This window comes from Mesoplodon densirostris, chromosome 6 (genome assembly GCF_025265405.1).
Source record: "Mesoplodon densirostris isolate mMesDen1 chromosome 6, mMesDen1 primary haplotype, whole genome shotgun sequence".
Lineage (NCBI taxonomy): Eukaryota > Metazoa > Chordata > Mammalia > Artiodactyla > Ziphiidae > Mesoplodon > Mesoplodon densirostris.
In genome coordinates, this window is record NC_082666.1 from 134,028,339 (window position 1) to 134,052,892 (window position 24,554).

The following is a 24,554-nucleotide window of genomic DNA, read 5'->3' on the forward strand; positions in this document are numbered from 1 at the left end:
ATGGTGGACTCAGTGTCCCCCCAAAACCACCTCTGAGATTCTGTTCGGCCATGGAAGTTTTAAAGGGAAGGAGGAGAGTAATCTCAGTTAATCACTGAGATGGGGGGTCAGGGTCATCGCCGTCCCCCACTGTGTGCAGGCTTGTGGAATCCTCATCATCTTCCTCTAGGTGTTCTCTTGATCACGCAGTTTGTTCAGGAGATTACTGAAGGGGAAGCCTGGGAAGAGATCTGGTCACCTGTTAATTACTGACTTTTCTCTCCTCCTTCTTTGATCTACAGAAAGAACCGATAAGTTAGGCAAAGTATTGCGTGATCAAAAGACTTGAAAGCTGTGCTTGGGCTGGAGATGAGTAAGGCACGGGATGCCTGGTGAAAAGTCACAATACAGCTCTGCTAAAGTGACAAGGAAAGGGGCTTCCTGCTGAGGGCGGTTTCCTATAAATCGCTGCTTACACAGTCTTAACACATTGCTTGGCAGGTCACAGCTGGTCCATAAATATCTTGCAATGATTAGTAGTTACTTCCCTGAAAGTTGAAACAGCATTTAGAGCTTCTCGGGCTCAGATTTTTCACATTCTGGAGCAAGTCAGGATTTCCTGCTGACACTTCTGTGCATCTTCCTTCTGCCTTTTGTGCTGTTTCCCTGGAAGTGATGGTAGGTCTCAGCCTTTTCAATCACTAGTCCTTAGACAGCTTTTCTTCAGGACGCTGGCAGTCAGGATGTCAAGTTGCATTAGTGACCAGCAAGTCAAGCTTTAAACATAAGACGAATGTTTTCGTGAACTAAGAAAGCTGCTGCCATATCGGTAAACAAAGGCTGTTGCAGCCTTCAAGCCACCACTTTCCCCGGCAGTGCACCCCGAGGGGACTCAGGATGGGAAAGCACAGGACGCTGGCTCCAGAGAGCTGAGGTGCAGATCAAAGGAATGATTCCAGTGAGCCCAGGCTTTGCATCTTCCCATACACAGAAAAGCCCTAAATTCCTTAACTGGAGGTGTCTGGTTTTCTTTAATTAGCAGTAATCCTTTGATGTTCCGATCACCTGGTCTTTGTTGCAAACACTTTTGCGCTTCCTGGCTCCCTGCACACCACCCCCCCGCCCCGCCTCACCCCCTCGGAGCAGTCTCTTGGAGTTATTTGAGACGCTGTCTCCGGGGCTTGAAGTCCTAAGAATGTCCACCGAATAGAACATAATTCTCAACTTTTAGGTTGTGCATTTTCTTTCAGTCAGCATTTTCCTACCTCGTTCAGCACCATTACACTGAGGGTGTTGGGACCCTTGCCCTGGGCCCTGTGCTTCAGAGAACCCCACGCTGGCCTCCCCATCTGCAGCCGTTCCCTTAAAATTAGGAGTTGGTGCAGCTCAGGAGACGTCCCTCTGGAGCTCACTCTCACCCTTCAGATTCCAGGTGGTTACGGAGCTCTATTTGTCAGGGTAGGAGGAGGGTGTATTTTATCTGGAAGTTTGGTACCTCAGTTTAAAACTTAGAAATCCTTAGACAACAGTAAGGGGGCGTCCGTTAGTCCTCTGCCTGTGCTGGTCCTGGCATTGCCCCTGGAGGTGAAGGGAATGTCACAGGAAGTAAGTTGGTGCGTCTACTGCTTGGTCTGTATTTCTCACCCCTGAAATGGAGTTAGACGGGACACTGGTCAGCACATATTCTCATATTAGGAACTGTCTTATGTGCAAAGGGGAGAGTGTCGACTGAAAAAAAAAAAGCACAACCTAAAAGTTGAGAATTAGGTTTTATTTGGCAGACTTTCTGAGGACTTAAGCCTGGGAGGCAGCCTCTCAGACAGCTCCAAGGGGCTGCTCCCAAGAGGTAAGGGGGGAGCCAGGATGTAGAGGAGTTTTTGCAACAAAGACCAGGTAGTCAGAACATCAGAAGATGACTGTTCATTAAAGAAAACCAGACACCTCCAGTTAAGGAGTTTAGCGCTTTTCTGTGTTTGGGAAGATGCAAAGTCAGGGCTCACTGGAATCATTCCTGTGATCTGCACCTCAGCTCTCTGGGGCCAGCGTCCTGTGCTTTCCCATCCTGAGTCCCCTCGGGGTGCACCATGGAGGGGGGCTGCAGAGGCTGCGGACTTGGCGGTGGGCAGCCCATGGGTCTCCATCCTGAGTTCCCTCAGGGCTCACTGTCGGAGTGACTGTAGTGGCTTGATGGCTGCAGCATCCTTTGTTTACTGATAGGCAGCAGCTTTTCTCCTTCATGAGAGACAAACCAAGAAAGGACCAGAGATGTGGGTGTCTGTGAAAGGCGGTTCCCGTGAGGAGGGATGGATAATGCGCTTTGGTGACTGAGTCCAAGCCAGTGTTTGTGGGGCAGTGTCTTAGGCCAGATTCCTCGCAGAGATCTGAGATGGGACCTCATGGAAGTGATCTGTTGAAGGGGTGTGCCTGAGCGGGACCTGCAAGAAAGCGAGGAAGCAACAGAGGAGAAGTGAGGAAGAGGCGTAAGGGTGTGGTGTTGCTGGAATATTGCTGACCCCAGCCAACCGGGAGGCCTGGGTGCACTGCAGGATCGTGTCAGCGTGGGTCGAGGGGGCTGTTTCGTGTACCTCTTATCAGTCAGGTACTGGCTGGGAGCCACATTCCCAGTCCCAGGAGGTGGTGTAACCTTCCAGGCACTTCTTGGGAGCTCCTGTCAGCAGAGGGCAATTCTGCAGGGGATGGTGTCGCCAAGAGCCCTTGGCAACCAAACTCAGAGCTGCTGTAGCAGGAGGAGAGAAGGAGGAGAGAAGGAGCTGGCCTGCACTCGGCCATGTGGAGCTGGGGGCACCTACCTTCCTCCAAGCCTGTGAAAGAGAAAATGCTTGTCACTTTAGCAAGGGACGGGGGGCTCATATTGGGAGAACTGGATTTGGCAAGAAGGTTGCTTAGAGTAGGAGGAAGGGAGGCAAATGTTCAGACACAATAGGGGACTTTTCTGATGAGGGACCACAAGTTCCAGAGGCTTCCGAGGGAGAAGCTTGGTTCAGGGTGGTCTGGGTGTATGTAGCAGTGAATGTCTGGGTGGTGAGGGGATCAAGGATGTCCCGGGCTTCCTATGGCGGCCAAATGTGGCCGTTCATTACTTAAAATTTGTTTTTATAAACAGAGATAAAAGAAGCCAGAAAAATCCCAGAAAAATGGATCAAAGCCTAATCCATGAGACTGAGCATGATAATCTGCTCAAGGTTCTTGAGAAGCACTCGGAGATCCCTCAGGACTGCACATATGCTGATCAGAAGGCCATAGATGCTGAGGTGAGCCCTCAGGATGGAGCAGTGCTCCTGGAAAGCATTTCACACTCCCGCTACTACTGCGCAGCTCCAGACGCTGCTGGATGTGATGCCTCAATGCCATCGCTTCCAGAATAGAAATCCTTGTGCGTGGCCTTCTGTCTGTACCTAACCCTGAGGGCTCGGCAGAGCATGTTTGAAGAAGACAGGATTAGGTTTATGGATTTCTTGCTTGTTAATAGTTAACCCCTGGGGGTGGCTGCCCTCCCGTTATTTCTTCCTGCAATACTGTTTTTCACAGCCTGAATTCTATGCTCCGGTCTCACACGCCTCAACCGAATATTTCGGTACATGTGGTCCAATACACTTGAGATAATATATACACAATTTCTCTAAAGCTCAGGATTTCTGTGTTATAGTCAAAACATGCCACCAAAAAGACATTGAAATATCTGGTATGCCGTTTCTTCTTCAAAATGTTTTATAGTGCAAATAATGCACACGTTTGGTAGACGAATTTGAAAACACAAATTAGTAACAATAAAAGCCATGCCAACCGTCAGAAGTAATCACTGCCCTTCTGGATGAACCTTTCATATCTTTGTGACCACACACACATACACACACACGCACACACATGCTCACACACACATACATACACATATAGGTGCATACAGGCATATGCCTGTGTGTGTATATGTGCATTCTATTGTATACATTCTTTTGTAAATTTCATGGTTTCCTCCTTTTCGAGAACCATCATTATTTTCATGGGTCCTTGATATCCCATTGTATAGTTGACTGTACATGGAGGGTATTTTGCTTTTGGATTCTTAGGGTTTTTGGTTTTTTCTTTTCTTCTCTCTTTCATAAGCAGTGTTTATTTTAGCACATAAAACTCTGCATGCAAGTGGATTTCCTCCTTAGGGCAGGGATATTTTTAAGGCTATCTGTGACCAATTTACAGTGAGAAGGTAGCCTTCCCAGACCATATAAGGTAAGGAACCTGCTCTGCTTGGAGAAATCGCTCTCCCCAGGGAGACCTCCTAGGGCTGATCTGACCTCCCTCAGGCTGGAGCAGCCACACTCACACCTCCTCTGGGGATTGTCTACTGCTTGGTTAGTACTTCTCACCCCTGAAATGGGGTGAAACAGCATGAGACATTCTGCTCCAAGACTTTGGAACATTTCTGATGGTTACTGTTGTTCCCATAAAATGTTTTTTATATGTAGAGTTAATTTCAAATAATTGGCCTCATTTAGCTAAATTATTATATAGTGTGCCTGTTATTTTCATTTCACCATTTTAAATTCTGATTTAAATTAAAATTAGATAAGAGATGATCAACATCCCTAAAACCCTTGCTTCTTTCAGACTTTGCAGAAGGTGTTTGACCGAGTGAAATTCTCAAGGAAAGGCGCTGAACTGAAGGCTTTGGCAGCTCGGGGGATTGGATATCATCACAGCTGTTTGAACACCAAAGAAAAGCAGTTAGTTGAGATTCTTTTTAGGAAAGGATTTATTAGGGTAAGTAAATTTCTTCATTTTAAAACTTGAAACTCTGTCTATATGAAGCTGAGCACCCATAACGAGTGGAAAATAACCATTTTTTCCCATCTAATTATGTCTTTTTTTTTTTTAACGTCCCATGATACCACTGCATTTTCCATCTCATTTAGTTGAGGGAGGGGGTTTGAAATCTCTCATTCAGTTTATCTCTTTTTCGTGAGATTCAAGTATCCCCTAAACAAGTACTGTTCCAACTATTTCCAACTATGTTTGAATTATACCTGTGGCGATCTAGGAATAAATGCCCACTTTTCATTTATAATGTCGATGGCATTTTGTCAGCTGTTCATGTGATTTTGGCTGTAGATGTCTTTTCATGGGTGTGGAGGACATTCAGGGTAGCATTTCGATCAGATCTTTTCCCGGTGTAATAGGTGAAATAAGAACAAGGATGTACTGCTTCCCTGGGGCCTGCTGCACGGCTCGGCAGACTTTAGCAGCGCCATCCTCATACTCTGTCCTGTCCGTGGTGGCGGACAGGAGGAAGGTTCCCTGAATCACTTGACACCCAGCCTTTGTTATGTTGTATTTGGTGTGTCCCATAAAGATGTGAGGGGATACTCTGGATACATTCACAAAGAGGTTTTATGTGATTTCCTAGTTAATTTAGACCTTGAATAATCTTTTAAAATAGACCCTGACTTTTTCTAATTTGCCACATTAATTTTTTGAATTATGTACATTATATTTGTGTGTGGTGGGGAGGGGAGAGATTGATTCTGTTACTCTAGGGACTGTCTTTTAATCTGAATAAATAAATCTTGAAGAAAATCTGACATCCTAATTTAAGGGTAATTCTGTAATCTGGAAAAAAACCCAAAATCTATCATTAACAATTTTGTTTAGCTTTTTTCTTAACTAATAACAAGTTATTTATTTATTTTAAAAGTCAATAACCAGAAACAAAACTTTTTACATGATTATGAATTGAGGTAAGGAGGCACAACCATTTTGATCAGCATATCCTGGGTCTAAAATAGTATCTGTTAAATAGTAGTTGCTCAATTACCAGTAGCTTAGTAAATGGATAACTAGATCCCTCTAGGAAAAGTACTATGGAAATAGAGTTAGCTTTGTTATTGAGAACACATCTTTCAAAAGGTACTTATTCTAGTTATAGTCTAAATTTAATGTTCTTTGTTTTTGCATTCATGTTCTTATTGAAGAACTTTATAAAAACAATAAATGGTGTGTTTCATTTTGACAGAGTATCGATATCAGGTTCAGAATAATTAAAGAAAATTATTCCATATACTTCACCATTAACCTTAACTATGACTTTATGATAATCAATAGAAATAACAATTAGAAATACCCAGCATTATATGAAAAAAATGAGTAAAAATAGATTATTTAAGAAACTAAAATTTGCCCTACTCCTTTTCTGGTCCGTTATTATGGCAATTCAGGGAAAAAGGTGAAACTTGATTTGCTCTATTACTTAGATAGTTTATTTCCATAGAAATAATCTTCACAGATAAGTTATAGTGGATGAGGCTGGCCACTGCCCATACGTGGGTCTATAACAGTATTATTCCCTGTTGTGGGAAGTTCCCTTTCTAGTCATTTATTACAAAGTATTTTCTGAGCACCTGTCATGTGCCTGGTACTCTTTTTGGAGGGTGGGGTACACGATAGTGAAAGGGACCTGGAGTCTGAGGCAGGACAGTAAACACACAGATGGTACACTTGAGGTGGTCATTGATGCCACGAGTAGGGATAATGAGGACGGGGCCGTCCTTTTGGATGTGGTGGTCCAGAACTTTCTATTTGACATTTGAGCGGAGGACTGAACAAACCAGGTAAATGGACACGTGGGAGAAGAATATTCTGGGCAGAGCAGAGTGAGGGGCAAGGCCCTGAGCAGTGAAATATGACATAGCAAGAACGCCAACATGCTAGAGCCTGTAGCTCAAGGCTTTCAGTCACTCCATGGCATTCCACTGAAACGCTATTTTATGAAGTAACTGTTTTATTCTCTTTCTAGGTGGTGACCGCTACGGGGACACTTGCTTTAGGAATCAATATGCCTTGTAAATCTGTGGTTTTTGCTCAAAACTCAGTCTATCTGGATGCCTTAAACTACAGACAGGTATTGTGATATGCAGAAACTCCCTATTGCATTGCTAAAATAGGGCAGTAATAGAGTAAAAAAGGCGAGCCTTTGGTTTGCAAACATGCTGCAATTCACAGGGACTTTCCTGCAAACCTGACAGTCATGGTTAGCTGTGGTATAGCGGGCAGGTCACGGGCTTGGTGTTATGTGACCTTGGGTGAGATATCTAACCTGCCTGGTCCTTCTTTGCTATCTCCAGAATAGGGATGATAAGGATGGTCCCATGGCATTTGCAAGAATTCAATGAAGTGATTTGTAGGGAAGACACACGTGCAAGGTGCTTGAGGACTCTCTCCTCATCCAGTCCCTGTGCCCCTGAGTTTACGGCCTGGGGTTCTCTTTCATGCTTCTCTTGTCTTTGCCCCTGCTGTGCACTGTACTACCAAGCCGACTTTGTTATTCTCCTCCAGTGGTTTTGATTTTGGCCTTGCAATTTCCATTTCTGCCATCTTTCATCATACATTTTTAGCTTGTAGTAATTAAACAGTTTTCCTAATTTTCAGGTCTCCTGACTCCACTGTGTCCTGAACGCAGATGGTTTTCCTGCTCAGGATCACTTGGTGAATATTTCTGCTACATCTATCAGCCGACATTACAGGTTTTATCCAAGTGCGCCCCCCCCACTTCCTCACGGAACACTTCCTTTCTGTTCCCTGATGGGCCTTGTTCCTACCCAATACAACATCCTTAGTTTTTCCTCCATTTTACCAACCCCTGTCCTTTTGATTTCTCCTTCTGCTGCTGTTCTGGGCATGAACCCTCCCCCCATATCATCTTTGGGAATCTCTCATTTAGGGGTCTGGGGCCGGCGTTATGGATGGTGAACTTGGGAGTGGAAATGCCAAGGTTGGAGTCCTGGGTCTTTCACTTCTTGGTGTTTGCCTACAGTGAGTTTCTTATTTCCCAAGCCCCAGTTACTCTACTGTAAAATGCAGACAATGATTACACTCACCTCATAGGGTAGTGATTGTAGGGTCTTTATAAAAAAGGGGTAAAGGACCTAGCACATTCTGAGCACTTACTAAAGGAGAACTAATATAACTTGTGTAAAGAGTTTGTTCTTAACTTTCTTTGTACCAGTAGCGTTTCTGAATTTTATCTCACTCTTGCATCTCCTCAGTTTGTGCACAATTTTTATGGTGATTTGTCACTCAGCACACGTGTGTAGGGGAGAGAGAGAAAAGGGACAAAGGAGGGGGGTGGGAAGGAAGAGAGGAGGACTAGTAAGATCAGCTGTAAGTGAACTGGAAACCAGGGTCTCGTCTTTTTTTCTTCTTGCTGTTTTGTCTTCTGTATATCATTATATGAATATCTAGCACAGTTTTGGGAATGAAATAAGCACATCAGGATGACGAATGTCTCGTTTTCAGTTCTGTCTCAGCCACGGTGAATTTCCTGCCTGGTACCCAGTTGGATTTTCATCTCAGTTCTGTAATGGTTGGACATCTGCACAGTTTACTTGCTCTAATGCAGTATAAAAGGCTCAGTTCTTTTACTGTGATGGAGAAACTGTTCAGGAAAGATTTACTTTGTGATTCTATTCTCTTTTCAGATGTCTGGACGGGCCGGACGACGAGGTCAAGACCTGGGGGGAGATGTGTATTTCTTTGATATTCCACTCCCTAAAATCGAAAAGCTCATCAAATCCAATGTCCCTGAGCTGAGAGGGCAGTTTCCTCTCAGCATATCCCTGATCCTGAGACTCATGCTCCTGGCTTCCAAGGGAGATGACCCCGAGGACGCTAAGGCAAAGGTACTGTGGGGACGGTTTCTGGGGCTGAGTCTCTGCTACTGGCCGGGCTCTTTTTTACATCTGTAATGATAGCTTCTTGGAGTCACCAGTCTTTAATGCTTGGTGGTGTCTTGGCTGGTAGAGGACTGGGGGCAGGTGGGGAGAGTAACAATTAGTTTTGTTGTCTCTGTCAATCATAGAATTTATGGCCAATGGGCATTTGGATTTGCCCCAGATGACTATTTTCATGTATGATAAACATTGCCCCATAGGAGTGAAGGGTGCTAGCTATGGATTTAAGAAGATCTGGGTTACAAAAAGATTTGTGTTTATGATTTTGTAATAAAAGAGTTTATTTTTCATAAAAAAGTAACCCAGGTTCATCAAAGAATATTTGGATAATGCAGAAAGTTGAAGGAAGAAAAAAAGCACCTGCACCTAGTTTTGCTCTCCAAAAACAGTCACATTCTCATTTTGCTATTTTTTTCAGTCATATTTCTAAGTATAGGTGTGTATTTGGTTCCTTGCAAAGATATATTTATATTTAGTTGGACTTAAGGCTATGGTTATAAACTTACCATGAAATTTTCTGCTCAGATAAATATTTTGAATCTAATTCCACAATGAGAAATTTAAAATTCATAATTTAATATTTGGTTTCATCCTTATGAAGATGCATTGTGAAGGGACCCATTCCTCCCTGCGTTTGTATATTGATTAGCCTGCCCTCTAAATTGGATCCTGTTTGCCAAGGTGAGGATTCTTCCAGGACTTTTGTGATGAGTAGCCTCTTGTTATGTTGTTGATGCTCCTACAGGCCAGGTGCATATCATTTTAGACCAAAATGTCCCCATGTTTGAGTTCTTATTTTTTACCTCTCTACAGGAGAGAAGCATACGTCTTCTTGCAAACTTTTTAATTTTTTTCAAAAAGGTTTTCAGAGTCGTTGGTCTTCTTTGCCTTGGCCTGTGTGAGGAGCTTTCTCTGTAACCTTCACACATAAAAGACTCAAGTGTGGGCATAAATTTCTTGGAATATTCTTTTTACTTATCACATCAAACTAGAATCACTTCACTGCCCTCTGGCATTTACAGTCATAGAGGAACAGACTCTTGAAATCTCCTCTAGAGGAACTGTGCTAATTCCTGTTTTCTTATAGTTTATTTCTTTCTGCCTATGTAATTATATGAGTATTTTAAAAGTCTGTATATTTAAATTCTTTTCCCCAGAATTTTCTATTTTGTGTGTCTTTCCTTTTATGTTTTATTGATGTTTTGGTTATTACATGATGAAAACTTTCAGTCTTCATGCTCAGAAGTTTTTATCATGGTAAAATACATGTAACATTAAATTTGCCATCTTAACCGGTTTGAAGTGTACAATTCGGTAATGTTAAGAACCTTTGCGTTGTGCAGGGCTCAGGTCATTCTGGAGCTAAGAAAAGATTTCTTAAGTTAGATCTTTGATATTTGCTTCCATTTTGATTTGTTCAGTTTCCAGGAAAAGTTACAACTTTTTAAATCAAAAGTCGTTTTCCTGTTCTCCACTGTTGTTTTTCTTCATTATGAGAGGACACTTGAGTTTATCTCCTGTGTCTCTGATGCACCCTCTAAAGTTTCAGATCTACTCCTTAGGGGATACCATGTGGATGTTCATTCTGCTGCTGGACTTGTTTCCCTGAGATTGTGCACTACTTCCTGTGTCACCCTTTCATATCATAATAATATTTTTTAAATGTCAATTTATATTGTCCATTTACCTTATGCAGTTGTGCCTTGTTTCATAAGAGGTCATATCTTTTGGCCTCCATTGAGGATGCCAAAGAATTCTTCCAAAATACGTTTTTCTAAAAAAACCCGTTTTCATAGGTCAGATTACTTTTGGGTAGAAGCAAGTGTTCTTGTGATGGTCTGTAAGTTTCTACAGAGCCTGGTCCCAGGCTCCCTTGTTGGACTCACCACGTCCTGCTCTCCTACATGAGCCCACTACCTGCTCCACCGACAGTAGGCACGTAACAGTCCGAGGGGCATGGCTTTGCTGTTTCTGCTGCTTCCAGAACCTTCCCCCAGATGTGTGCACAGTCTCACTCTTCCATCTTGTTCAGTTTCTTGCTCTGCTGTTAGCCTGCTGCCACCACTCCTCCTGCGCTGTCGATGGACCCCCGTCTGCTGTGCCGACTGTGACCCCTGCTCATTTATACGTAGCACACACCATGCCTTACACAGCTGCAAATTTCTGTCTCTGTCTATATCTACCATCTCTACCATGTTTTTGTTTAGTTTCTCTATATTTCCCACTGGAATGTAAGCACCCTAGGCCAAAGGTGTTTGTCTTAATTCTTGGTACAAACACCCAATAAATAGTTGTAGCATGACTGAATAATTTTAGGAAGTTGGTCTGTTTCCTTAAAAGAACTGATCTCTTGTGGGGTTTTCTGTTTTCTCACTTTTGAAGGAAAGTACATCCCTTCAGATCTGGTGGTTTGCCAAGAAAGAAGCGTGCATGATTTTTCTTTTTGTTTCACTCTCTGCTCACCTCAGTGCTGTTTAAATACCCTTTTAAATGTGAAGCTAGATGAATAGCTTTTGGCCCAAACCTCAACATTTAGCATATTTTCAAGTTATGTACCTTTCTGGACTGAAAGTTCATCTTCTGCCAATGTCACTGACAGATTGGTCCACAGATTGGTCCTGTGGAACCCATTCGTCACCACGAACTGCAGTAGGCACTGCAGTCAGAACTCTTACTGTCGTAATAAGACTTTAGTGACGTGGTCTGCATTTCCAGAGTTACAGTGAACCACCAGAAGTCACTCACCCTCTTACTACTCTGCTGTTTCCTGGCTGTTGCTCTAAATGTAGAGCGAGAGAGAGAAGTTGCAGGAAAGGGCATTCATGGCTCCCTGAGAACGTGTCACCCCAAAGGAGAGGTGATGGATGGTACACCCCCTCCCTTCCTTCCTTCTCCCTCCTTCCCTCCCTGCCCCTCTCCCTTCCTTCCTTCCTTCCTTCCTTCCTCCTAGTCCACTGGCCTTACATTGACTAGAGATTCTTCCCGGGTACTGTGAACTCCCAGGCCTAAAGGCAGCCACGTTTAATTTCGGTGATGTTGGGAAATTCTCCTTTTACTTGAACCTCATAAACGTTGTGGTGGGCAGTTGAAAGATATCTGAACTGTTACCTCGATGCTGTTTTACTATCTCAATATTTTTATTACTTTGACCTTAATCAACCTAATTCCATCGTTTCTGCAACGATACTGCAGGACATGGGATAATGTATCAATAATATCGTATTTTCTTCCAGAACAACCCAAGATTGTAAGCTCTTAAACTGGATTCACATATATTACCAGATTATTTGGCAACATGTTTCATTTCCAATGATTCTGTTTTATATGTTCCGTTTTGTTAGGGAAAGGGTGTGCCATGTAAGAATATGGTAAAACAAGTCATGTGAAATCCCACTGAATCTTAGGTGGGTCTGGTATCTGTGGGGTGAAATGGATATTAGTAATATATATTTGATTGTTTTATATTCTTTTATGAACTGGTCAGTTGGATATGGCCACAAGAGGAGACAGACAAGAGGCTCAGGGGAACAAAGTAGAAACTCAGAGGTCCTAGAAATGCAGGCAGGGTGCACCATGCAGGGCTTCATGAGACCCCAGGATGGTCGGGAGGCAAGAGACACGAGTGGAGGGAGGGGATCCATGGGAAAGGCAAGGCATCTCAGAGTAAATAGTTTGGGACCGGCTAGTTGGAATAATTTGGGTGGGCTTTGGGAGCTGCAGTGGTGTCTATTTGCCTGGCACCTGGGGTGCTTTAGGACAGGGGAATATTGGCTTGGTGTGTGAGATTCAGGTAAGGCAGCAGGTGGGGCGTAAAGTTGGGATTGGTTGGTTTGTAGAGGAAAAGCAAGCTTTGTCAAGTTATTGTTATCTTTAGGAAGTAGCCCTGGGAATATCAGTCTCTGCCCAGCCAGCAAGGTTTTTAAGATGTCAAAACATCATAATATGCAGGAAAAAATGTTAAATTCCAATGCACGTCTCTTGTCATCCAGGAGTGTGTTTCTCAGCAGGAGCACAGTGTGAATTAACAGGCTCCTCTCCTCAGGTGCTGTCCGTGCTCAAGCACTCACTGCTGTCCTTCAAGCAGCCCCGGGCGCTGGAGATGCTGAAACTGTACTTTCTGTTCTCCCTGCAACTCCTGGTCAAGGAGGTAGGACCGTGTTTGCCTTTTTGTGAGATAGGATCCGTACCATCTCTGTTTCTCATCATCTTGAACTAATTCCAGTCTTTCCAAGGTGATAGCCAAGGATTCCTACTACTTACAGTTGATTTAATGATCAAAGTGGGCAAGGTAATGAGTACTAATCTCTCTTATGTTGGTATTGTGGACTGAAAAAATAAAAGCACAACCTGAAAGTTGAGAATTATGTTTTATTCAGTGGACATTCTTAGGACTTCAAGCCCAGGACATAGCATCTCAAATAACACTTGAGGGGCTTCTCCCAAGAGGCAAGGGAGGAGCTAGGATCTGTAGGGGTTTTTGCAATAAAGACCCAGTAGTCAGAACTTCAAAAGATGACTGTTCATTAAAGAAAACCAGACACCTCCAGTTAAGGAGTTTAGCGCTTTTCTGCGTATGGGAAGATGCAAAGTCTGGGCTCACTGGAATCATTCCTTTGATCTGCACCTCAGCTCTCTGGGGCCAGCGTCCTGTGCTTTCCCATCCTGAGTGTCCTCAGGTGCACCATTGTGGGGGCTGCAGTGGCTGAGGGCTTGATGGTGGAGCATCCTGTCTCCATCCTGAGTTCCCTCAGGGCTCGCTGTCCAGGCTGCTGTAATGTGATGGCTTGATGGCTGCAACATCCTTTGTTTACTGATATGGCCGGCAATGTTTTAGTTCTCAGTATTAAGTACTACTTTAAACTGGCATTTAATAAGTTGTCTATTAATTAAGGTATGTGGTTGAGTTGAGTCAAACTAATAAATTATGTCTGTTCTTTAGGGCTATTTAGATCAAGAAGGTAATCCTACAGGCTTTGCTGGACTTGTGTCACATTTGCATTATCACGAGCCTTCTAATCTTGTTTTTGTCAGTTTTCTTGTAAGAGGCCTTTTCCATAATCTCTGTCAGCCAACCAGGAAAGGTAAGCTTGACATTTCATACGTATGGTCTAAAAACAGCAAAGATGCTCTAGTGAAGCTAACACTTCAGGAAATTTTTTTTTTCTACAAAGAAAATACAAGTTAATATTTAGATAATTTGGAGATACCAAATTAGATAAAATAAAGTTTTATATACCTACTAATATAGATTACCTAGGAGAAAGCCATATTTTGTGGCAACTATTTAAAAATAACAACTTCTTATTAACTTGAGAGATTCCTTGATTCCAGGATTCAGAAATATTAATATATGATTTTTTGATAAATATTTTTCTAATTAAATGTAATATATACTCATAGAAAAAGGGTATAGGAAACCATCATGTTAAAAAAATATTCACTGTTGGTATTTGTGAATATTTTCCTCCAATCATATTTTCTTTGAATATAATTCTATAGTGTATTTAAATAGCTGATATCATATTAGTTGCATGGTCTAGAAACTTGTTTTCCCCCAGATTTGCTTTTGTCAAATTGTGTACATTTTTTGTGAATTCCATTTGTAAAGCCCATCTAATGTTTCATTTAATGCAGTTTTTATAAAAGCCTTTAATTTTTATAACTAAACCATAGATCTTTAAACTATGTCCCTAAAAGAAATGTTTCTGTCTTTGTGCTTAAGTTCATTGTAGTTCCTGATGCCTATTGATTTCCTTGCCTTTCACAGCATAACTTTGCTTTATCTTCCGTCGTTGACTGGCAGGAACACTCTGTTTTACACAATGTCAGTGGGCTCTGAATGTGCATTGTTCTGTGAAACAAGGATACTAAGGAAGTTCTGTCTCCCAAAAGCTCTGTAAGAGGAGAAATAATTTCAGGCAACAAGAAGTGCAGTTGTGTTATTGCTGTGTGTGTGTATGTAGGGAGGTGTGTGCAGTTATAAACATGGAGACAGAAGCTTTATGAGGCAGATAATATGGACGTTGCTATTTTGTACATGAAGAAACAGAGAAGTTAAACAAATTGCCATGGTCACAAAACCTAAATATTGTAAGTCTTGAGCCAAGATTCAAATATGAGCAAGTTATTAAAGGTGGCACTTGTTAACATGACCATGTAACAGTCACGTGCTGTGGAGGATGGGAGTGAGTCAGGTTGATGGGAGATATATATATATATATATATATATATATATATATATATATATATATATATATATATATATATATATATATATATAATTGGAGTATAGTTCCTTTACCATGTTGTGTTAGGGGTTGATAGTATATTAACATGAGTGGCAGGGAGGGGAGGGGAGGGGGATGGGGGGTCAGTTGTGGGTTAGTTTTGGAAACCCTTACGTGCTTGGCTGAGGAGATTGGATTTTGTTTATGAGGCATTGAGATGCAATCAGAGGCTTTTTAGGAGGTGAGATCATGATCATTAAATGCTTAAGAAAACCAATCATAGACTAAAGAGGAAGGTCCCAGGTAAGGGGACAAGGATCTTTGGTTGGAGTTACAAGAGTCTGAAGTAGAGGGGGAGCAGTAAGAAGGAGAAAGAAGGCACAGGTGTAAAACTGCCAGCAGAGATAGTCATTCCCTAGTTGCTATACTTGTTACAAATTTCTAGTCTCCATGAAATAACATGCAATATAACATTCAATTTATATTGTTCAGTTTAAACATTAAAAATGGGATTAATGCACTTTTTATGTTTATGACAAGATATTTTATTTTGTATAGGCTCAAAACAATTTTCTCAAGATGTTATGGAAAAGCTAGTGTTAGTACTGGCAAATCTGTTTGGAAGACAGTATCTTCCAGCAAAGTTCCAAGATACTACACTCAAGTTTTATCAATCCAAGGTAAAATTTATGATTCTGATAACATTAAATAATTAAGATCATTTAATAGATCCTACCATAAATGATTCCACAGCAGTAGAATTTTATTAATATAGAGTTCATTTGTTTTATAGAAATAATTTGTTCTTCTGTAATCAGTGTTATATTTAATCTTTAATTCACATGTCTCCTCTATAAATCTATCAAAAGATTAAATGCCTTGAGGAAAAATGGGATAAAAAGTTTTGCTCATGTTTTCCATTGGATTGTATAAACGTGTAGCAATCAGTGGCTAAAGAAAAAAAATGTGCGTAATTATACATTAAATGAACTAATAGTTCCCATCATTGAATCTCTAGGTCTTTTAGCATCTTTTTACCTTGCAGTAGGTCTATGGACAGGAAGTGTATGCTGTAAACTATAATGTTCTCACTGAAAAAATAGAATAGTCATCTAAGAATCATCCCTTGACACACAGACTGTTGTCCGATTTTATTTGAAATGACTTCTTTGATCATAATTCCCTGTCATTAAATCAGCATCAAATATTATTACTAATGTATTTAACTAGAATCTGAGAAAGTGGGAAGGGCTGGTTATACCAGATAACCTTGGTAAAAGGTGACAAAGAAGAACAAAAAGAGAAGAGTTCATCTATATTGTCTAACATCACAATGTTAAGTTACCATTCTTAGCCCTCACAGAATGTTCTCTAGACCAGTGAACACAGTTTTAGTCATTGACTTTTCATCTTCATATCTTTTTCATCACATGTACATTCTTGGACTATTATTTGTTTTGGTTAAGTAAACTTATTTTTCTTATAAAAGACAAGTCAGTATCTCTATTCTTACACAGATGGTTATGATAGAAAAAAGTACAATAAAAAAAGGTTTTGAGTGGAGGCCTCCTATTTCTCTCTCTTTTTTCCTTTAAAGATTATTAGAAATTTGAGCACTTCCAGGTGGGACATGCTAGGTGGCCATCACTCCTGTTGCAACAGAGAGCTGTGGAAGGGATGAGGATTATATTGGCTAAAATTATAAAATGGCAAGAACTTATCCAAGGTGTGATTGGACTCTCCAACCATGATTTTTCTCTCAAAGAACTTGTTGATTCTGGATGAGGTTGAAAGTTGTACTTAACATATCCAGAGAGCCTCTCCTGTGAGATAAAAATACAAAACAAAACAATAAAGCTTTTAGTGATTCCATGGGGCTGGAGTGACAGAATAGACACTTGAGAGAGTGTTAACTCAGGACATTCACTGGGTCATATCTGCATGAAACGTTGGGGTGTTACACCAAATTTCTTGCAGTCTTGTAGCATTTATTAAATAAAAACCCACTAGAGGGAAGAGTTTGAATTTATTCATAGGCTTATATTACCCTCAAGGCATTTTTAAAGCCATCTAGGGCTGGAAGGTGTAAATGTAGGTTATGAAGCTCTACAGGAATGAAGTGGATCTTTGGGAATCTTTTAGGGCTGAGAAGACTGAGACCCACCAGCCTCATACTCAAAACCCAAGAGGGCCTAGGAGCAGAGATGCACCAGATGTAGACTGAGACTTACTAAAACTGGAAAACAGTATCAATCCACTTCAATCTCTACTTACACTGAGGTGATCACATCTTCACTCACTTGGCCAAACACAAAATTGGGGAGCTCACTCCAGTGGAAGATAACATTGTTTGAAGTCTATCAGGTCCTTTTACAAACACTTCTGGTGAAAGAAAAGAAAAAACCTAAAAAAGTGAGTAAGCAAGAACATATGACCAATTAGCAGGAATGAAAGAGGCAATAATAATCAACACGAAGATGATTCAGATATTGAAGTTAGAATATAAGGACTGCTCAAGAAAATGGGTGAAGAGATAGAACTCATGAAAGGATGGAGAATTTCACTAGATAATTACAAAATTGATGAAAGAATAGAGAATTTCACCAGGTAATTAACTGGACAGTCCAGAATTGAAAAATGTGATGTCTGATCAGAATATACATATCAGAAGTCAAAATCAGTGAGTTGACTGATAGCTCAATAAAAGGTATCTGAATTGTAGCACAGGGAGAAAAAAAAGAAAATAAAAGCAATAGCATATGAGAATGTAGATCACATTCAAAAAGTTTAATGTAATATAATGGCAATCCCAGAAGAAGAGGAGGGAGAAGAATGGCAGGAGGGTATTCAAAAATAATAGCTGGGAATTTTCCCGAGCTGATGAAAGACAGCACTCCATAGTTTCAAAAGATTAGTCAACTTCAAGAAGGATAAAGAAACATTAAAACTACTGAAAATCAAAAACAAAGAGAAAAACACAAATCAGCTAGAGCCGAAATAAACATTTCCTTGAAAAAAGCAATAATAAGATTGTTAGCTGACTTTCTGACCAAAATAATGGAAGGCAGAAGAAAATGGGAATATAATTTTCACTCCACTCTGTTTATTTTTGTGCATGAATGTGTACAGATACTTAGCGTATGTTTTAAACATAAGTTAAAACGGTAAATATATTGTGATTGGTTTCATGACATATCAAGAGGATATGCATACCTTATTTTTAAAGTTTTTTTTTAAATGAGAGCATCATACATACTAAAAAAAAAGTTTTTTGAGGTATAATTGATATATAAAAATTGCATACGTTTAATGTATACATGTTAATGCGTTTGGACATATGCATACACCTGTGATATCATTGCCACAACAAAGGCACTAAACATATCCACCATGTCCAAAATTTTTCTTCTGGTTTTATTTATTTATTTATTTAGGAATACTTACCATGAGATTTATCCTCTTAATGTAGTTTAAAGTACACAGTACTGTATTGTTAACATAGGTACTATGTTGTAGAGAAGATCTACAGAAATTATTTAGCCTGCATAACAATAATTTATATTCAATGAAAAACAATTCCCCATTTCCACCTCCACCCCGCCCCTGACAATAGTCTCTGCTTTTATGAGTATGACTATTTTAGGTCCCCCATGTAAGTGGAATCATGCAGTATTTGTCCTTCTTGTGAGGCTTATTTTACTTAACATAATGTCCTCTAGGTACATCCATGTTGATCTCCTTTTTAAAGAATGAATAATATTCCACTGTATGTATACAGCACACTTTCTTATCGATTCATCTTGTTGATACACACTTGGGTTGTCTGTATGTCTTGCCTGTTGTGAATAATGTTTCAGTGAACATGGATGTACAGGTATCTCTTCAACATCCTGATTGCAACCCTTTTGGATATATACCCAGATGTGGAATTGGTGGATCATATGATAGTTCTATTTTTAATATTTTAAAGAAAACTTTGTATGTTTTTCATAGTGGCTGCACCAATTTACATTCCCACCAACAGTGTATAGGGTTCGAATTTTTCTACATTTAAAATTTTTCTTCACCCCTTATAATCTTGTTTTTTTTGATGATAGCCATTCTAACAGGTATGAGGGGCTATCTCATTGTGGTTTTGATCTGCATTTCACTGATGATTAGTGATGCTGAGCAACTTTTAATATACACGATGGCAATTTGTATGCCTTCTTTGAAGAAATGTCTTTTCAAGTCCTTTGCCCGTTTTTCTTTTGCTTTTGTTTTTTGTGTTTTTGTTTGTTGGCTTTGCTATTGAGTTGTACTAGATTCTTATGTATTTTGGATATTACGCCTTATCAGATGGTTGGTTTAGAAATATTTTCTCCCATTCCAGAAATGCCTTTTCACTCTGTTGATTATTTCTTTTGCTGTGCAGAAGGTTTTTAGTTTGATGTAGTCTCACTTGTTTATTTTCACTTGTGTTGCCTATACTTTTGATGTTACATTAAAAAATCATGGCCAAAGCCAATGTCGCTATATTTTCTTTTATTAATTTTACAGTTTTAGGTCTTACATTTAAGTCTTTAATCCGTTTTGAGTTTATTTTTATGTACCGCATATGGTAGGGGTCCAATTTCAATCTTTTACATGTATATATCATTTTGCCAATACATTTTTGAAAAGACTATCCTTTCTCTGTTGTGTGTTATTGGTACCTTTGTCAAATATATGCTGGTAATATATATGTGAAATTTGTTTCTGGACCAGAAACACCTTAATTGCCTTAAAATTGAACAAACTCGTTTCATTTCTAAATACACATAAGACAAAAAATAAATAAAATGGAAATTATCAAATATTTTAGTTAAATGATAATGAAGAATACATACAAATATAAGATGTGATTTATGCAATGGTTAGAGGGACATTTATAGCCTTTATAACCACATCTTAGAAAAGAAGACAGGCTGAAAAAAAATCAAGTGATTTGACTTTTCAGCTTAAGGAGTTAGGAGAAAACAAAACAAAGCAAAATAAATAAAACAGAATATCTAACCTAAGGGAAATACAAGAAAAAGAATAATAAAATGAGAGCAGAAATAAAGTAAATTGAGAACAATTGTAAAAAAAGGGAAATCAGCAAGGCCTGAGTTGCTTCTTTGTTAAGATTTATAATAAAAGTGATGAATACACAGCAAGACTCATTGACAAAGAAGGGAGAGAAAGCACAAATTACAATTATCAGGAAAGAAAATGAGACATAATTACAGATCTTATGTAGTACATCAAATGGAAAAAACATTTGACTATTTGGACAAAATGGGCAAATTCCTAGAAAATGCAACTTTCTAAAACTAACCAAGGACTATATGAATAATTTCATATCTGATAACTATTAAAGAAATGTAACCATATTTTTTTAATTTCCCATTTAAAAAAACCCAGGTTCAGATGGCTTCAGTGGTGAACTTTTTTAAACATTTAAAGAATAACAGCAAATTTTCACAGACTCTTCTAGAGAATATAAAAAGAGGGAACAAAACTTAAACTTAATATCAAAACTTGACAGGGACATTATAAAAAATTAGAGATGCATCTCTTTTATGAAAATATAGATGGAAGAATAATTAACAAAATATTAGAAGAACGAATCCAGTGGTTTTTTAAAGACCCTCACAATTAAGTGAGGTTTATTCTAGGCACAAAGGGGACTTTATATTGTTGCTTGCTTTCCAAACATGTCACTAGATTCTTTGAAATATTCACAAGTCTAATGTCATTTGAGGGCATACTTCTATTTAAAAGAGTTTTGATTAAATAGCATGAAAACAAATTTTTAAGAGTAAAGGTATTGGTTTTTATAACACAAACAGGAATAAAAAATGAATTTCACCTGAGTTTCATAGATGAAAGAATGGAACAGTTACATTACTGAATAGATAGATAACTATAGAATTATATTACATTGTTCTTTGCAGTTCTTCTAAACTTTCAGTTTTCAAGGATGGTACATAGATCTCTCTGAAAAATATTTGGCCTCCAGTTTTTTCTTTTTGCTTTTTTTTTTTGGATGACCTCCTTGATGATTTAGGTGTTTCTGGAGGATCTCCCTGAGGACTTCAAGGCTGCTCTAGATGAGTATAATACAAACGTGACAAAGGACTTTGCCTCTTTCCTACTGATTGTTTCCAAACTGGCTGATATGAGACAAGAACATCAGCTCCCATTGTCAAAAATAGGTAAGTGTATCTTAGCTCCATTGTGGAACAGTTTAAAAAATAAATAATCTTGCCTAAGAATATTTTATCCCATAAAAAGAATAGAGCCCTGGAAAGATCAGTCTGCCTTAGAATAAGGGGGTCCTTTCTGCTCTCTCAAGGAAGAAGGTATGATTATTAGAATTAAGTAAAGGACAGGGCTTCCCTGGTGGCGCAGTGGTTGTGAGTCCGCCTGCCGATGCAGGGGACACAGGTTCGTGCCCCGGTACGGGAGGATCCCACATGCCGTGGAGCGGCTGGGCCCGTGAGCCATGGCCGCTGGGCCTGCACGTCCAGAGCCTGTGCTCCACAACGGGAGAGGCCACGACAGTGAGAGGCCCGCGTACCGCAAAAAAAAAAAAAAAAAGAAGAAGTAAAGGACAGTGGAGAATGACATTGAATAGAGTCATTTATAAACCATCTTGATTAAAGGTTGGATTTGGGACACGCCTGGAAAATGGAGTAAGGACACCTATGAGATGAGGAGAAACAAGAAGCGATTCTGTCACTTTTTCCTTGAGAGGAGCTGTGCATGGTGGTCATGAGCATAAACTCTCTGCATATGACCTGAGTCCAAGCTCTGGCTCTGCTACTTGTTAGCAGTGGGACTTCGAGCAGGGGACTCCATATTCCTGCCTCGATTTTCTCAACAGATAAATGAGGAGGATGACACTGTCCACCTAGGGTGAGCTTTAAATAGTTAAGCCAATGTCTGTAACTATCTCCAAACAGCACGTAGCACGTAGTCTACACTCCTAATCTTTGCTCTTACTTTTCATGAGCTATTGGATGGAAATCTTCCAGGAGAAACTAAACTGGAAACGGTGACAGGGATACAGGGAAAGGGGTGAGCTCTGGGTAGCCATTTCCTGGTTTCCTAACATCCTCAGCTGGAAGAAGTCAGGGAGGAGGACCGTGTAGCTTCCTGGACAGCGTGAAAGCAGGAAGCAGACAGTGGCAGTGGGTGTGGCGAGCATCCAGAGGAGGAAGAAAAGGAGTGGGAAGGTTCGGCCTCAGTCACAGATGAGAGCCCACTCTGAACGCGCCCTCTGGCGCTTTACAAAGGGAGGAATGGAAAACACACTGCTTCTCATACGCCATTTCCAAACCTGCGGATGGTGGCTGCTTGAATCAATCAGCCTGTCTAGAAGGATTCTGCAGCCAAGTCTGAGTTCGGTGGGAAAAAGGACCAAGGTAATAACAATTCTGGGCTAAAAGAGGATACAATTTAAATTTAGTCTTTTATGACCTGTTGATCCGAGCAACTAAAATATAATACAAAATCTTACACTGTTGGTAATAGTGTTAATAACTAACATTTATTGAATGCGTTCTACACCAGGATGTGCTGCTACTGCAGGTGATCTGTCTCATTCAGTCTTCATTACAGTGTTGGTCCTTGAAAGTTGAATGGCTCCCCTTTGCCACCTGGTCTAGAGCAGGTGTGTAAAGCTTGGCAATCTGGCTTCATCTTCAAAGCTGATTTGTGCCAACCTCTTATGGCCAGATTTCTCAGGTAAAGAGTGTGAAGACTCGCAACTTGTGTCTCATTTGATGAGCTGCAAGGAAGGAAGAATAGCCGTTTCTCCGTTTGCCTGTCTGTCTGGGAACTCTGATGGCAATTTGCTTCATCTAGAAACTTCAGACCATGTAAGTGGAAAACGAGGCTTATAAATAAAACGTCTTTAAGAAAGAATTGGATTTATACTTCCAGGCAGCTTAGCAAGGACTTCAACTTCCCCAAATTGAAAAGCATTTCACATGTATCAACAGAAATATCCAGGAAAAGGTGCTCTTGAGGCCAGCTTCTCACCCTGGCCTGAGGAACCCTGTTCCATTATACAGAAATCCCCACCACTTTTCTGGAGATTGACAGAGGTTTCCTGTGAAAAGAGCACATAAGACTATATTCAGGCTTTCCCAATATTGCTGTAGACGCTGTAAATCCCATATATTCTGGATCAGTGACGTCAAAAATGAAGTATAAAGAACTAGATACATTTCAAATATGCTGGATAACCCATTTGAATGTTGGAATAAACCTGTGGAAATTTAAGTGTAGTTGATTTACAATGTGTTAATTTCTTGTGTACAACAAAGTGATTCAGGTATATATATATGCACACACACACACACACACATATATATATGCTTTTTCATATTCTTTTCCATTATGGTTTCTCACAGAATACTGAATATAGTTCCCTGTGCCATACAGTAGGACCTTGTTGTTTATCCATTCTATATATACTAGTTTGCATCTGCTAATCCCAAACTCCCAAACCATCCCTCCTCTACCCCGTCCTCCCCTTTGGCAACAAGTCTGTTCTCTATGACTGTGTGTTTCTGTTTCATAGAGAGGTTCATTTGTGTCATATTTTAGATTCCACATGTAAGTGATATCATCTGGTGTTTGTCTTTCTCTTTCTGACTTTGCTTAATATGATAATCTCTAGGTCCATCTGTGTAGCTGCAAATTACATTATTTTATTCTTTTTTTATGGCTGAGTAATATTCCATTGTATATATGTACCACATTTGCTTTATCCAGTCATCTGTTGATGGACATTGAAGTTGCTTCCATGCCTTCGCTATTGTAAATAGTGCTGCTGTGAACACTGGGGTACATGTATCTTTTCCAATCATGGTTTTTGTCTTTTCTGGATATATGCCCAGGAGTGGGATCAGTGGATCATATGGTACCTCTATTTTTAGTTTTTTGAGAAACCTCCACAGTTTTCAGAGAATTTTGAAAAACTGTATAGACCCTTGTGCATTTTAAATAGACACATATATTTTTATCATATATTTAAATAGTTTCTAATGATACAGATTACATTTTCAGATAAATGTTGATATGTTAAAATAGAACCATTGCATCATCCTTTTAAATGTATAAAATGGAATATAAATACTAAAGTGTTTTAACACCCATAACTGTCAAAAACAGTCAAGAATAAAACTTTTAATGATTTAAATTTTGATATAGTTCTTTTCCTCTTGTGTTTAGATTCTGCATTCCCCCACATAATTTTACCTTACTTATCTACCAATTCCCCTTGATTGCAAATCTTCCAGATTTTCGGGGTCAAAACAATTTTCTGGATCATAACGGAATAAGAATATTCTAAGGACTTTTAATAATAATAACTTTCTGAGCTACTCCCCAGTCATTTTAGAAAGTAGCTGTACCAGTGTGCACTCTCACTGGCCCTGCACTAGAGTTCCTGTTGACCCCATAGAGTTTTCAGAAAATGAGCAGACATGGAAAACTACTGATGTGCTTTCTTCCTTTTCTTATTTTCCTTTTCCTTTCCCCTCCATCTTCCTCCCTTTCCCTTTTGTTCCAGTAATTGGGATCCAAAGATTGTCAG

At 39.9% G+C, this 24,554-nt stretch overlaps 1 protein-coding gene across 1 annotated transcript in view; it reads left to right on the plus strand.

Annotated features, from left to right (window-relative positions):
• The window catches only part of LOC132492237 (probable ATP-dependent RNA helicase DDX60), an 80,274-nt gene that overhangs the window by 51,252 nt on the left and 4,468 nt on the right, over window positions 1-24,554 (plus strand). Inside the window, exons 27-35 of the mRNA XM_060101607.1 lie at window positions 3,104-3,251; window positions 4,603-4,755; window positions 6,785-6,889; window positions 8,466-8,666; window positions 12,760-12,864; window positions 13,657-13,798; window positions 15,503-15,624; window positions 21,015-21,162; window positions 22,688-22,830. Coding sequence (XP_059957590.1) covers window positions 3,104-3,251; window positions 4,603-4,755; window positions 6,785-6,889; window positions 8,466-8,666; window positions 12,760-12,864; window positions 13,657-13,798; window positions 15,503-15,624; window positions 21,015-21,162; window positions 22,688-22,830 — 1,267 coding nt within the window. The remainder of the gene's footprint in view (window positions 1-3,103; window positions 3,252-4,602; window positions 4,756-6,784; window positions 6,890-8,465; window positions 8,667-12,759; window positions 12,865-13,656; window positions 13,799-15,502; window positions 15,625-21,014; window positions 21,163-22,687; window positions 22,831-24,554) is intronic.